This window comes from Coffea arabica, chromosome 11e (genome assembly GCF_036785885.1).
Source record: "Coffea arabica cultivar ET-39 chromosome 11e, Coffea Arabica ET-39 HiFi, whole genome shotgun sequence".
NCBI classification, from domain to species: Eukaryota; Viridiplantae; Streptophyta; class Magnoliopsida; order Gentianales; family Rubiaceae; genus Coffea; species Coffea arabica.
The window spans coordinates 18,625,393-18,639,019 of NC_092331.1; the positions used below are offsets into that span (position 1 = coordinate 18,625,393).

Genomic DNA, 13,627 nt, shown 5'->3' on the forward strand with positions numbered 1-13,627 from the left:
ATTGGTTTAAGTCACGCAACTAGCCTTGGCTAGGTCGAAGGGGTGCCTTGGATTTTTATCCTTGCCTTCCCCTTCGTCAAATGTGACCCCCGATCCCTCTTTTGGTTACGTAGACCCAAAAAGTTCTTTAAAAGGGTTTATTTACTTTTTTTATTAAAAAAACAAAAATCATTTTTGGGTGACTTGGTACACCTTAACTCTATACCAAGTGGCGACTCCATTTTCATTAAAAAACCCTTTTTTGAACTTCACTTGGCCAAATCGTCGCATTCTTAAGTCCCATGGCCTTTTACTTTTCATTTCGCATACGTTCACATGTATATCACACACACACATCACTCACATCACACATCTTCATTCGAAAAGTGGGGCGCGACACCTATTGAACGGCTATTGAAATGAGATGATTTTGTGTGTGACTTTGGAACTGATTGAGGAAAAGAATGAAGCCATAAATGGCTGGAAAATAGGTAAATACAAAGGGCGTGCCGCCCAAATTTACGCTTGAGGGCTAGGTAGATATACTTGCGACTTAAGTAAGGCTTGAGAGCGAATATCACTTGAATCATCTAGGATATTGATGTTCTCTTTTATCGAGATATATAAGTTAGAACTTGGCCGAACTTGTACCCTTGGAAAATGAAATAACGACTACTAGAAATACGTTTTCTCCATTTCTTCGACTCAAATGGTATTTCAAAGTATAATTGCTTCAAAGTTTCAAAGGTTTAAGAGCAAGCATGATTTTTTTGGAATTTGATAAGTATCTTGAATACTACTTAAACGTGTTGCATTTACTTGATTTTCTTGAAGCGAAACTCCTATGTTTTGAACTCTAGAGAGTTTTACATTCGCAAATGATATTTTATCGCATATTTAGACTCCAGCTAGGGAGTTGAACCTGAACATGACTTTTGAAAGGCACTAGACCTTTGGTGAGTGCTTCCAAATACCTGATTGAACTAGACACTTGTTTTCAATACTTGACCAATGTGATTTAATGATATGTCATTTGTTTGATCGGGCAAGAGTGTACTTTATCGCACTTGCCCTAATATGAGATATACTCTTTTATTGTTGCAATGGATTTGATATTTTTGTGTATATGGTGCGCACTTCCTGAAATTCCAGAAACCCTGTGGCGAGTTACTCGAGTCGAGCCGGCAAGGGGTTGGTCGATTGGGTAATGAACCCTGGGTCTTTTGTTTTGTCGAGTGGAGTGATATCTCCTCGACTAATCGATATACTTGAGTATTACCACCAGTTGTTATTGAGAATTTTGGGCCCAGTAGGGGGTTTGGATGGTGGACAAAGAGTAGTTTAAGTGGTGCTCTACTAGATTGGTTACTTTACTTGAAAGTTGACGGAGTGTCAACTATTACTTGATCAAGCTCTGGTGATGCAATGGGAATTTGGCTCCTGAGATCCATCCGTATCCTTATACTTTGGAATGATTAGTACTTATTGTGTTATTGTTTCATTTTAAAAGAAAAACTTTACACTCGCTCAGTTTGAGATTTGCTACTTGAAGTGTTATTGCTCACTTTTATGAACTTTTCCTGCTCACTACTTTGTTACATGATGCTTACATGTTTAAATAATGGTCAATTTGTTATTTGGAACCTCACTGGGTTTTGAGCTCATTCCACGTCATTTGTTTTCCTTACAAGGGGTACGAGCGAGGCGTAAGACGTGTACAAACTAGCGTAGTCTAGCTGTTTTGAATTTTGATATTGTACTCAAGTTAGTACCCGCCTAGGGTTGATTGTACTCGAATTGTAAACACTTTGAAGTATTTTGGTATGTAGAAGCTTTGTATTTGGATTTGAGTATCAATGTATATATTAAGTTGAAGTGGATACGTTATTTATTTTCTATGGATGTACGTTATTTATCTTGAGCTATGAGTGAGTGAGTCCTGGCGAGAGTTGGGCAGGCGGTCCGCCGAACCCTTTGGTTCGCCTTAGGGGGAGGTGGGGCCGGTACAATAAGATACAATTGTTTGATACAATATCGTCTTAAAATCTGGTATATCTCGTCTAAATGCGTCCACAGTTTTATTTTTGAAAAGTTAACCTCATAACTTTTTTGACACTAGGGTTTTAGCCGAGGGTTTTCCACACAAATATGGTGGCACCCCGCCCGGGGATCTCCCCCGTCCCCCAGGAAAGTCCTTCGCAGATGCTGTAGTAGTGGCGGTTCTCTAGAAGCTAGATTTAGGCTCTTTGGGTACGCATCGAGGAGAACCAGCTTTGGTTTTGTCAAAACAAGATATGACTACGTTAGCCGCGCCTTGTGGCAATGTTTGGATCGGAAGATTGGCTTTCAGCAGGCCCCCAATAGAGAAAATTAGAACTTTCTTTATTTCCCTAGGCTTAAAGGGTACCTGTGAAGTGGGTTTGCTGGACCCCAAACATGTACTCATTCCGCCTTCCATGGTAGAAGACTACACAAGGATTTTCATCAGGCATACCTGGTTCGTGCAGAATTCACCAATGACAATTTCGAAGTGGACGTTGGATTTTAAGGCTAACCAAGAATCTTCGATTGTGCCAATATGGGTGTCTTTCCCGGGTTTGCCATTGCCCCTCTTTGAGAAAAAATATCTACTGAAACTCAGATCATTGATTGGTAGACCACTGCAGGTGGATTTTGCGACCTTATCTCTCAAACGCCCTTCAGTAGCTTGTCTCCTGGTCGAGGTGGATGTGGCTAAGCGTCCAATCAAGAGAATTTGGATAGGAGATAATAAGGCCGGACAATGGTAGAAAATTGATTACGAAACATGGCCGGACTTCTGTACCTTTTGCGAGAAAATTGGTGGCCTTGAAGATGACCATAACTTGAAGAACCCATCGCTGAAACATGCCAGAAAGATAGAGAAGATTGCTAAACCTGGCTAGGACTATATCCCTAGCCTCAAACTAACAAGGGAAAAGTGGTTGAGGGTGTTGAAAAGCATAATTCTAGGACAGAAATTGATGTGTAGCAGCAACTGATGGCAAAAGTTGGGCCGCAGAGCCATGCAATTTCGAAACATTCGGGGCCAATAGATGGACTCAACTAGGAGCTTGCAGAATCGTCGCATCACCATCATGATCAAAGGCAAACACGCAGGCTAGACAAGGGGTATACTCAGCTTGATATTAATGATCATGAAGAGTTGAGATAGGCGATGCCATTGATTCCAGAAATTGATGAAGCATTGTGGCAGTAGGCCCATGTTTTGTGAGAAGCACACCAGATTTGGGAAAGGTAAACAGGGTGGCGCTGGCCTGTGCGTGGCGGGCAAGCAAGGACAAAAATTGGTGTAAGTATAGATCCTAAGCTAATTGTTAAACCAATTGTGCGCTCCAACTCATTTGAAGTTTTGGGAGAAGTTGAGGATCATCTAGCATTTGTGAAGCTAAGGCGGACTACATCAGCAAACCTTTCATCACTGTCATCGCCAAGGAATGCAAAACCTTTGCGCAGGAGCAAGTCGACGAACTGATCGAAAGGTGCTATTGACTCATTTACAAATTCCTAGCAACTCAAGCATAGCTTGACAGGCCAAATGAAAATTGAGAAGAAAGTGTTTGACCCGCACTTACTGCGTGGTGCAATTTTTTACGAAAGGATGTAGAGCTACTCAATAGATTAGCTAAAAATTCTGGACGTCCAGTCAATTATAACAAGAAGCTGCAACAGGTTCTATCTCAAGTTAAGTCTTCTTTGATTTCTCATGATTAATTCTATCAACTTTCTTGTGTGGAACATATGGGGTATCGCCCGGGCTGACTCGCAGCGATTTATTTATAAATTATGCACTCAAAATGGCATTCGATTATTGGTTCTGCTATAACCTATGGCAAGTGTGGATTTACTGCCATCCCTTTGTCACCATTTGAAGTTTTCCAACTCTCGATCTTTCCTTGACCGCAAAATTTGGGTTTTTTGGAACGATGATTTAACATTGGTTCCCCATGAGTTGGGTGATTAGTTGGTCCACATGGTGATCTCATGGGTAGGTTTTACTCTACAATTTTCAGCAATCTATGCCAAATGCACGAGGATGGGCAGGAGGGACCTATGGAAGGCAATAAAGGAAGTTAAAGAGCGGTTTACAGGCTCATGGCTAGTGGTGGGAGATTTCAATGTTGCATGGTCTTCGCCTGTGTACAGGGTTGGTGAAGGGATCTTTACTGGTGGAGATAGATTCTGAGAGTCTGGTTCGCCTGTCACATGCAGGGGGTGTGTCCAAGTGGCCTCTGTGCAATACATTAAGGAACATAAGAGGTTTACTTAACTCATTATCGGCTTCCATATCACATGTGGTAAGAGCAGCAAACTCTACGGCAGATAAACTAGTGGGCTTGCGGCTTGCGTCTTGCATCGGAGCTATATTGCACTTCATATTTTCAACTCCCGGGATCGGTTAGGGCTTCAGTATGCTTAGATAGTAGAGAGTTCCCATTTCCACGTTGTCGGAGTGTAAGGGAATAGTGTTTCCTATTGCTTGCTTTTTGCAGAAAAGATACTCCACTCTCTGTATCAATCCAAATATATTAATAAAATAGGGGTTGGCATCTCCACCCCTTGGGTGAGGTTTTGCCAAAAAAAAAAAAAAAAAACCTCATAATACTTCAAGATAGAAGGTTGTCAAATTTTCTCTCATAAAACTCCATCCATGTATTATAGCAAAGTTGAGTGAATTACAAAAATATAGGGCTAGATTTAAAACAAATACGAGGCCGAATTTTTCACGGCTCTATGCACACCCTTAGTTTTTAGGGTAAATAACTTATTACCCCTATAATTTTATAGAATATTAGATGACCCCCCAAACTTTTAAAAGGGTAAAATATAGAAGGGATAATTTTAGAAACCTCCCTTGAGGTTTCTGACGATTTTACTGGTCTCCCTCCAGGTTTTGAAAATTATGCTAACCTCCCTTGAGCTTTATTATCTTGTAACATCTAAATCCAATGAATAATTAGAAAGTGATATTATGAGAGAAGCTACTATGATTTCACCATTACCGCTCACCTACTAAATTGTTTAATTAATCTAATATTAGCCCAAACATTAAAGAAAATACTAGAATTTATTGTTTATTATTAGGGATTAAATCACATATAAAATGAAAGATAGTATATCATCCTGCATATTTTATTTAATGCAAGATCCAAGTTGCTCTTTTCAACTGCAAACCCATTGTCAAATTTATCTACAAGAAATAATAATAAAAAAAGCTGTAACCAAAATATTACAAAGAGTGAATTTTAATGCCATAAAAATTTTAGCAACTAACCTTAATATTTTGACAACAATATTTATAATGTTAAATTTTGTTCTGTGTAATATTTTGGTTGCAAATTTGTTGATTATTTGTTGTTTATCATGTTTGACAATGGGTACATGATCGAAAAGATTAATTTGGATCTTGTATTAAGTGAAAAATATAAAATAGTATACTATTTTTTTATACTATATGTGATTTGATCCCTAATGATAAACAACAAATTTTAGTGCTTTCTTTAATATGAAGCCTTCGTATAAAGATAACTAGTAAATTTCATGAAATGAATGAAAGACACAAAGATAAAAGTCAAGGTAAAATGCATGATACTTCATTCCTCAAAGCAAAAGGTGTCCAGCTTACAAAAACAAATGTAAGGCATGCACAAGTGTTTCTCATCCAAATCCATCTAATCCTAAAACATGTTCTAAGTATTACAACCTTGTCAAAAAGTGAAGAATAGGCTCCAACTCAAAGCAAAAGGTGTCCAGCTTACGAAAACAAATGTAAGGCATGCACAACTGTTTCTCATCCAAATCCATCTAATCCTAAACACATGTTCTAAGTATTACAACCCTGTCAAAAAGTGATGAATAGGCTCCAATTATCCAGTACAATCAACAAAACAAAAGTTGGTCAAACATCTATTACAGCACAAAAATTGATGAAAAAAAACTCCAATTAACCAATTACATCAACATAACAAAAAAGGATCAAACATCTCATTTTCTGGCTCTCTTGGAGTCTGAATCTACTAGCCTAGACCTCCCACTCGCAGCACAAGTCCTCTTGGAGAACTTGCACTGGTTGCTTCCCTATTTGCTGCCTCCATTCCTGCTAGGTGCAGTTGTGTTTTTACTTGTGGCAATAGGATGTGATGTAGGAGCTTTTGATGTGGATGTTGAAGCTTCAAGGCCAGTTTGAGGTACCTAGAATTTAAGGAAAAAGAAAGTTGCACATCATAATGTGTAACAACAATTACCAGTAGACAATTGTAATGAAGATTCAGCAACATATATATTAACTTGTACAATTTGGACTTAGGGTGAATTGGTCCTTTGCAAGTTCTTTTGTTGCGACTAGCTTTTAAACACCTCCTGCAATAATCAGCTAAACTTTTTCTTGATGCTTTTTGTGTATTTCTAGGCTCTTCAGCCCTCTTCTTCCTCACTTTCTATGGCCTTCTAGGCTATTTCTTCACTCTGGTGGGTTCAAGGACTACATGCCACTATCAACCCAAAGATGCATAGATGGAACTGGACCAATTGTTTAGTTGTATGCCCGAAGCATGCTTCCTTACTATAGCACTCATCAACGTACATCTCTGGTTCCATATTCCTGCTTTGAAGGGCAGCAACTCCACGAATATAAGGAATCCTGCTAAGCTACCAAGAGCCACAACTACAGGTGTTCCTTTCCACATTGACCACATTTGTCTTGCCATTGCCATCAACTTCCAGATTACTAATTCTGAATCAATATTTGCCCTAGTGTGTCATCAATTTTCTATTTTCCTAAAGCATCCCTACTAGTGATTGTTTTAGAAAGTAACTTTCCATCCGAAAACACCATAATCCCTTGTAGCGTGTTGTTAACAACCCTATGTCTACATTATCTTTTATGCTAATAACCCCAACATTCAAGTCATGATTAGGAATCGAGTACCAAAAATTCAAATTGGACACACCTCTCTCAATTGAGTCATACATTTTCTGAAATTCAAATGTAGATAATACGCTAAACCAGAATGAATTATCTAGAGATAGCTTAAATGATGAAAATTAAATCATTGAACCAAGGAGCAAAAAAGCCAAAAGGAGAAGTCTTTTTGGCTCAGATTTTGTTACTTACCTTGTTGAAGGGACAAGGTATGAAATAAGTAATAGTATTCCTTATTGCTTTAATACCGAAGTCGATCCTAAAACATTTGATGAAGCAATGAAGTCAATGGCACTTCATTCTGAAAAGAGGCTATAAATGATGAGATGGACTTAATAATGGCCAATAAAACTTGGGAGTTAGTGGATTTACCCCCAAGTTCCAAGCCAATTGATTACAAATGGATCTTCAAGAAGAAATTGAATGTGGATGGAACCATAGACAAGTTTAAGGTCAGATTAGTTGTCAAGTGGTTTACTCATAAACATGGTATTGATTGTTTTGATACTTACTTGTCAATAGTTAGAATAGCTACCACAAGGGTGCTACTTGCAATAGTTTCAATCCAAAAATGGGTAATTCACCAAATGGAGATAGCATTTCTTAATGGTAAATTGGATGAAGCATACATGAAACAACCCTAAGGGTTGTAGTACTTGAACAAGAGCACAAAGTGTGTAGACTTATAAAGTCCTTTATGGATTAAAACAAACTCCAAAACAATGGCATCAAAATTTGACCAAGTAATACTTACTAGTGGATTCAAGATTAATGAGTCGGACAAATGTATATATAGCAAGTATATAAGCAGTAAAGGAGTCATTATTTGCTTGTATATGAACATGTTAGATTAAAGCATAGTCTAGTGAGAGATTTGATCATGAATGGTGTGATAATCATAGATTTTGTAAGATCAAAAGAGAACCGGGCTGATCCTTTAACTAGAGGATTAACAAAGGAAGTGATGATTAAACATCTAAAGGGATGAGGTTGAAATCTAATCCATGAATCACTAACAATGGAACCTTGATTCAACACTAGTTACAACAACTAACCTTGAATTTAATGAGTAAAAGTACATTGATATAGTGGTTTGAACACTACAAGACATCTCAGAGGTGTAGTGTGATTTTTCTCTCTTGAAATTGGAAGGTTGAACTTAGAGTTCTTAACAAGCCTTGTAAAATGCTACAAATGTCAGGGGCATTAAGAGCTTGCCTATATGAATGTTGGATTGATGGCATTCACAAAGTTTAGGACTTAACTCTGGACGTGTTCATGAAAAGATAGGGATACAAGACTAATGTATCACTTGTATAAATAAATTGAAGAGAAGTGAATCTATGTGTGTTAATTTATGCAGATTGTTGCATATACTTTTGGTTCAAAACTTGTCTATCAAGTAGTATTAATAAGTTGCTTCTCTCTCTAGTTTTGAGAGTTTCCCTCCTCAGTGTAGGAGTTTTCACTTTTCGAACTCTTTCTGCATAACTTAGTACTAGAGCCCGCCTAGCTTTCAAATCTTTTCAAACCTCAAGAGCACGGCGAGTGAAGATCAGCTGGGCTTGAGTAGGATTCTCCTAAAGGGTTTGTGGGGAGAGAGTGACGAATCCAGCTAACCTGGATAAAGATTCAGCTCACAATTGGCCTGATGAAAAAACCAGTCTCATCTCCTTGCACCCTTCTCTTTCTTTTTGTCTTTATCAATTAGTGCTTTCTGCCTAGTATCCACCTAACAAGGGTTGTAGTAAGCTTCTGCGGTTTGCATTCAATCTATGAATATCTAGTACTCCAGGAGTGTTTAAGGCTGAGTCTTTTATTTTGTTGTTTGTCTTGTTCTTTGTGTTTGCTATGTTTGTTTTCCTCTTGGCTCTACAGGTGGAAAGGTTGTTTGTTCATTTTGAGATAGTATTGGGAACTCTGTAGGGTGTGAGGGAAGATGGAGGAAGAGCTAGCGATGGCTTTGAGAAGGTTTGAGCTATCAGATACGGAAGTGGGGGGGATCGACCTAAGTAATGATGATGTAGAACAGAGTCTTCAAGATTGCAGAGGGACTTTGGTTGGACGTATTATAGGAGACAAGATAGCAAACTTCACAGGGGTAAAACAGTTCACAAACCATGTTTGGGGCTATCCCAGAAATATGCGTGTCACTGAGATTGGCCCCAATGTGTTCCAATTTAGCTTTGAAAGGGTGGAGGAAAAGGAAAAAGTTTTGGCAGGTGGTCCGTGGATTTTAGATAACCAGGTGCTTGTTATAAGGGAGTGGTATGTAGGATATGAAAAACAAATGGAGTGTTTTAGATTTGCTAGTCTTGGATCCAAGTCTGGAATCTTCTGATACACTGGATGAGTAAGGCTGCGGGAAGGAAAATAGGGGGGATGTTTAAGAGTGTAAGGGAGGTCATCCTACCACCTGGGGGTGGAAAGGAGGGGAGGCATATGAAAATATTTGCGGAGGTTGATTTACAGCAGCCATTGGTAAGAGGAACAGCAGTGAAATTGAACAGAGAGATGGCCTGGATCGACTTCAGGTACGAACGCTGCCCAGATTTCTGCTATAAGTGCGGTATCATAGGACATGGAGATAAAAATTGCAGAAGGGAAGCGAGGGCAAACCAAGCTGGTAGGGAAGCACAGTATGGACCGTGGATGAGAGCAGGCAATATAATGTTATCCCCACTCAGGGGTGAAGCCGGAAAACATGTACAATCTAAGGGACAATATGATGGTTTGGGTGGAGGTGATTCAAGAGGGAATGAGGAAGGGATAGGGGAGAGAGTAGGTCAACAAGAGAGGATGAGACAGAACGTAGAGGAGGGGAGCAAAAGGGAGAAAGGAAAATAGGGAGAGGTAGGCAAGAGGGAGGAGGGCAAAAAGCTCTAGTCATTAGTGATAAGGAAAGGGAAACTTGTGTAACAAGGACAGAGGAGGTGAGGAGGGGTGATCAGGTTACTGGACTGGAAGTTCAAGTACAGGAGAAGGAGAAAATGACAGGGGAGATGGAAAGCCACATGGACTTCGAAATGCAGGGAGGAGAGGTGGGTGGTGTAGTAGAGGGAGGGATAGGAAATAGGGAGCATGTACGGGAGGTTGGAATAGGGGAGGGATAGGATAGAATGCTTTCTTTAGTTTCTGTGAAGGTGGAAGACAAGTGAAAAATACAAAAAGGGTTCCATAGGCTTAAAAGAACACCATTGGGAGAGTTAAACAAAAATACTCATATGGGAGATCTGGGGGGAAAAAGGAAGAAACCCATAGTGAATGAGGAGGGAGAAATTATGGAGGAGGATGACGGAACACAGGAACAAAGTAGGAAGAAAAGTCAGAAAATGATTAAAATGAGGGAACTAGAGGCAATCCCATTGAAGACTCCACAGTGTAAATGAAGGTCTTGGTGTGGAATTGTCGAGGTGTGGGAGGACCCTTGACAATTCCCCAACTAAAGAAGATGGTACATCTCCACTTTCCAAGTGTGGGTTTTTTGGATGAGACAAAGAATCAGAAATCAGTCATAGAAAAGGTTCAGAAAAAAATAAAATTCGACAATTGCTGGGTGATCAATCCTAGTGGGAAAGCAGGAAGACTAGCTATGATGTGGAAGGAAGAAGTAGAAGTGATGAGTATGGACCAGGGGACTTTCTTCATAGGGATGAAACTGAGGGATAGGGAAACTGATTGTGAATGGTGGCTGGTGGGAGTTTATGCGAGTACAGATGAAAATATAAGGAAGGAGCAGTGGAAAACGTTAGAGCAAAAAAAGAGGGATTGGGGGGAAAATTAGGTACTGATAGGAGATTTCAATGACATCAGATCAGGGGAGGAAAAATGGGGAGGGAGGAGGAGACATGAGAGTAGCTTTAAGGAGTTCAACAGGTTTATAAAGGAGAATGAGCTGATTGATTTAGGCTTTGAGGGGAAACCGTGGACATGGTGCAATCAGTGAGAAGGTGAGGGTGAAGTAAAGGAAAGACTGGATAGGGGCTTGGCTAGTGTCAAATCGTACCAAATGTTTGCTAGAGCCCGTTGTAGCCATGTAGAAAATGAAGCTTCTGACCATAGCGCTCTGATTATGGACATAAACCCCAACCAGAGGAAGGTGAAAAGAAGGTTCTATTTTGACCAGCGTTGGGCCAAGATTGAAGAAACAAAAGGAGTAATAGGAAGAGCTTGGGGGTTAGAACATAAAGGATCAAGGATGTTTAAGGTAACAAAAAAAAATAAAGGAGTGCAGAATGGCCTTACTTACATGGAGAAGGAAAAGTAATATGAATTCAGGGAAAAGCATCCAGGTTATAAAGGGAAGGATTCAGGAGCTTAAGGATAGCAACAGCACAGGAAAAAAGGGTCAGCTGGTAGATCTAAAGTTGCAACTGAGCAAGGCATATCGAGAGGAGGAATTATACTGGAGTCAAAAGGCTAGGACAAGGTGGTTGAAGGAAGGAGATAAAAACACAACTTTCTTCCACGCGAGTGTGATGAAGGCTAGGAAACAAAGACAGATTACATGTCTACAAAAGGATAATGGTCAATGGTGCACAAATGAGCAGGAAGTTCACGAAGAAATTTGTGGATATTACAAACAATTGTTCACTTCTGGAGGAACAGACCAGTTAGAAGAAACACTTCAGGGAGTTCCCAATACTATAACAAGACAGATGAACGAGCATCTGATCCGACCTATTGGGGAACAAGAGATATACAAAGCTTTGTTTTCCATGCATCAGAACAAATCACCCGGGATAGATGGTATGTCCCCTCTCTTTTTCCAAAATTACTGGAACATAGTGGGTAGCAATGTGGTGAATGCTGTTTCGAGTTATTTTTACTCTTGTAATATGCTTAAGGTGATTAATGAAACCTTGATTACTTTGATCCTTAAAGTGGACCATCCCATCAATATGACTCAATACAGACCTATTAGCTTGTGCAACACTTTATACAAAATCATTTCAAAAGTTCTAGCTAATAGACTGAAAGTTGTCTTAAATTGTGCCAGTCAGCTTTAGTGAAAGTTGTCTTAAGTGCATTAGCGAGTCCCAGTCAGCTTTTGTGCCAGGAAGACAAATTGTGGATAATGTTCTCATTGCTCATGAAGTGATGCATTTTTTGAAAAATAAAAGAAAAGGAAAGACAGGTTTTATGGCCATTAAACTTGATATGTCCAAAGCCTACGATAGAGTGGAATGGAAATTCATAGGAAGAATAATGATGCATATGGGTTTTTGTCCTATCTTTGTTAGGTGGATTATGGCTTGCATTTCTTCTGTGTCTTATTCTTTCAACCTAAATGGAACCAAAGTGGGTTATGTTAATGCTAATAGAGGTTTGAGACAAGGAGATCCCCTTTCTCCCTATCTTTTCTTAATCTGTGCAGAGAGTTTGTCGCATTTGATAAACACAAAAGTGGGAGAGAAGCTGCTCACAGGTGTGAAAGTGTGTAAGAACAGTCCGCAAATATCTCACTTATTTTTTGCAGATGATTCACTGATTTGCTGTAAGGCAATGGTACAGGAGGCTAAGCAAGTGAAAGAAATGTTACAAAGATATGCGATAGCTTCTGGACAGCTTGTAAACTTTGACAAATCTGCTGTTTTCTTTAGCAGGAATATTTCGAGGACAAGAAGAGAGACCATCTGTCAAGAGTTGGGGAGCTTAAAGGAGACAACAAATGGGAGATATCTGGGGCTACCAATGGCAATAGGTAGAACAAAGAATCAAGTGTTTGGCTATATTAAATGTGCTGTCATCAAGAAGCTGAAAGGTTGGACAACCAAAATGCTGAGTTTGGCAGGAAAAGAAGTGCTCATAAAGTCAGTAATACTTGCGATGTCAAACTATGCAATGGCCTGTTTCAAATTACCTAAAGGACTGTGCGATGATATCTGCAAGAGCATAGCTAACTTTTGGTGGGGAAATAATGAACAGGAGAAGAAACTCCACTGGATTAGCTGGTCGAAACTAGCTGAAGTGAAAGGAAATGGGGGGATGGGATTCAGGGACTTGGAATTTTTTAACAAAGCGTTACTTGCTAAGCAACTATGGAGAATCATTAGCTCTCCAAATCTGCTTGTGAGTAAAGTGCTTAGAAGCAAGTATTTAAAAGATCTTAAGTCCCTGGATAAGCATCCTCCAATTTCAGCTTCCTGGTCATGGAAAAACATACATAGTGCGTGGAGCTTGCTGGAAGATGGACTGTGGAAGAGAATAGGGGATGGAACACAGGTGAATATTTGGAAGGACAGATGGATTTTGGAATCTGAGACAGGTAGGCCTGCAACACCAAGTCCCGCAAATTGCCACCTCCAAACGGTCAGCCAGTTAATTCGCAATGGAAGATGGAATGGTGAAATATTGCAGAATGTCTTCAACAATGTAGATAGAGAGCGAATAATAAGCATGCCTCTTAGCATGTTCAAGCGACCTGACAGGTTCTTTTGGAAATTTGCTAAATCTGGAATCTATATAGTAAAGTCAGGATATAGAAAGGCTATGCAGGATAACAAAAGAAGCAAAAGAAGACAAAGGCTGGAAGAGGAGACGAGTTGGGAGCTGAGGAAACATTCTGTCTGGAAACAACTTTGAAATTTGCATCTTAAGCACAAAATCAAACATTTCATCTAGAAGTGCTTACAGAAGAGAGTTGCGGTGAACAAAGCCACCTACAAAAGGACGGGGAGAGGGGGT

At 39.6% G+C, this 13,627-nt stretch overlaps 1 protein-coding gene across 1 annotated transcript; it reads left to right on the forward strand.

Moving 5' to 3' along the window:
* The first annotated feature begins 10,325 nt into the window (after positions 1 to 10,325).
* LOC140021196 (uncharacterized) lies at positions 10,326 to 10,886 on the forward strand. The gene is made up of 2 exons (XM_072071962.1): positions 10,326 to 10,687; positions 10,754 to 10,886. Exons 1-2 carry the CDS (start codon positions 10,326 to 10,328, stop codon positions 10,884 to 10,886), a joined length of 495 nt encoding a protein of 164 aa, XP_071928063.1.
* Positions 10,887 to 13,627: the final 2,741 nt, after the last annotated feature.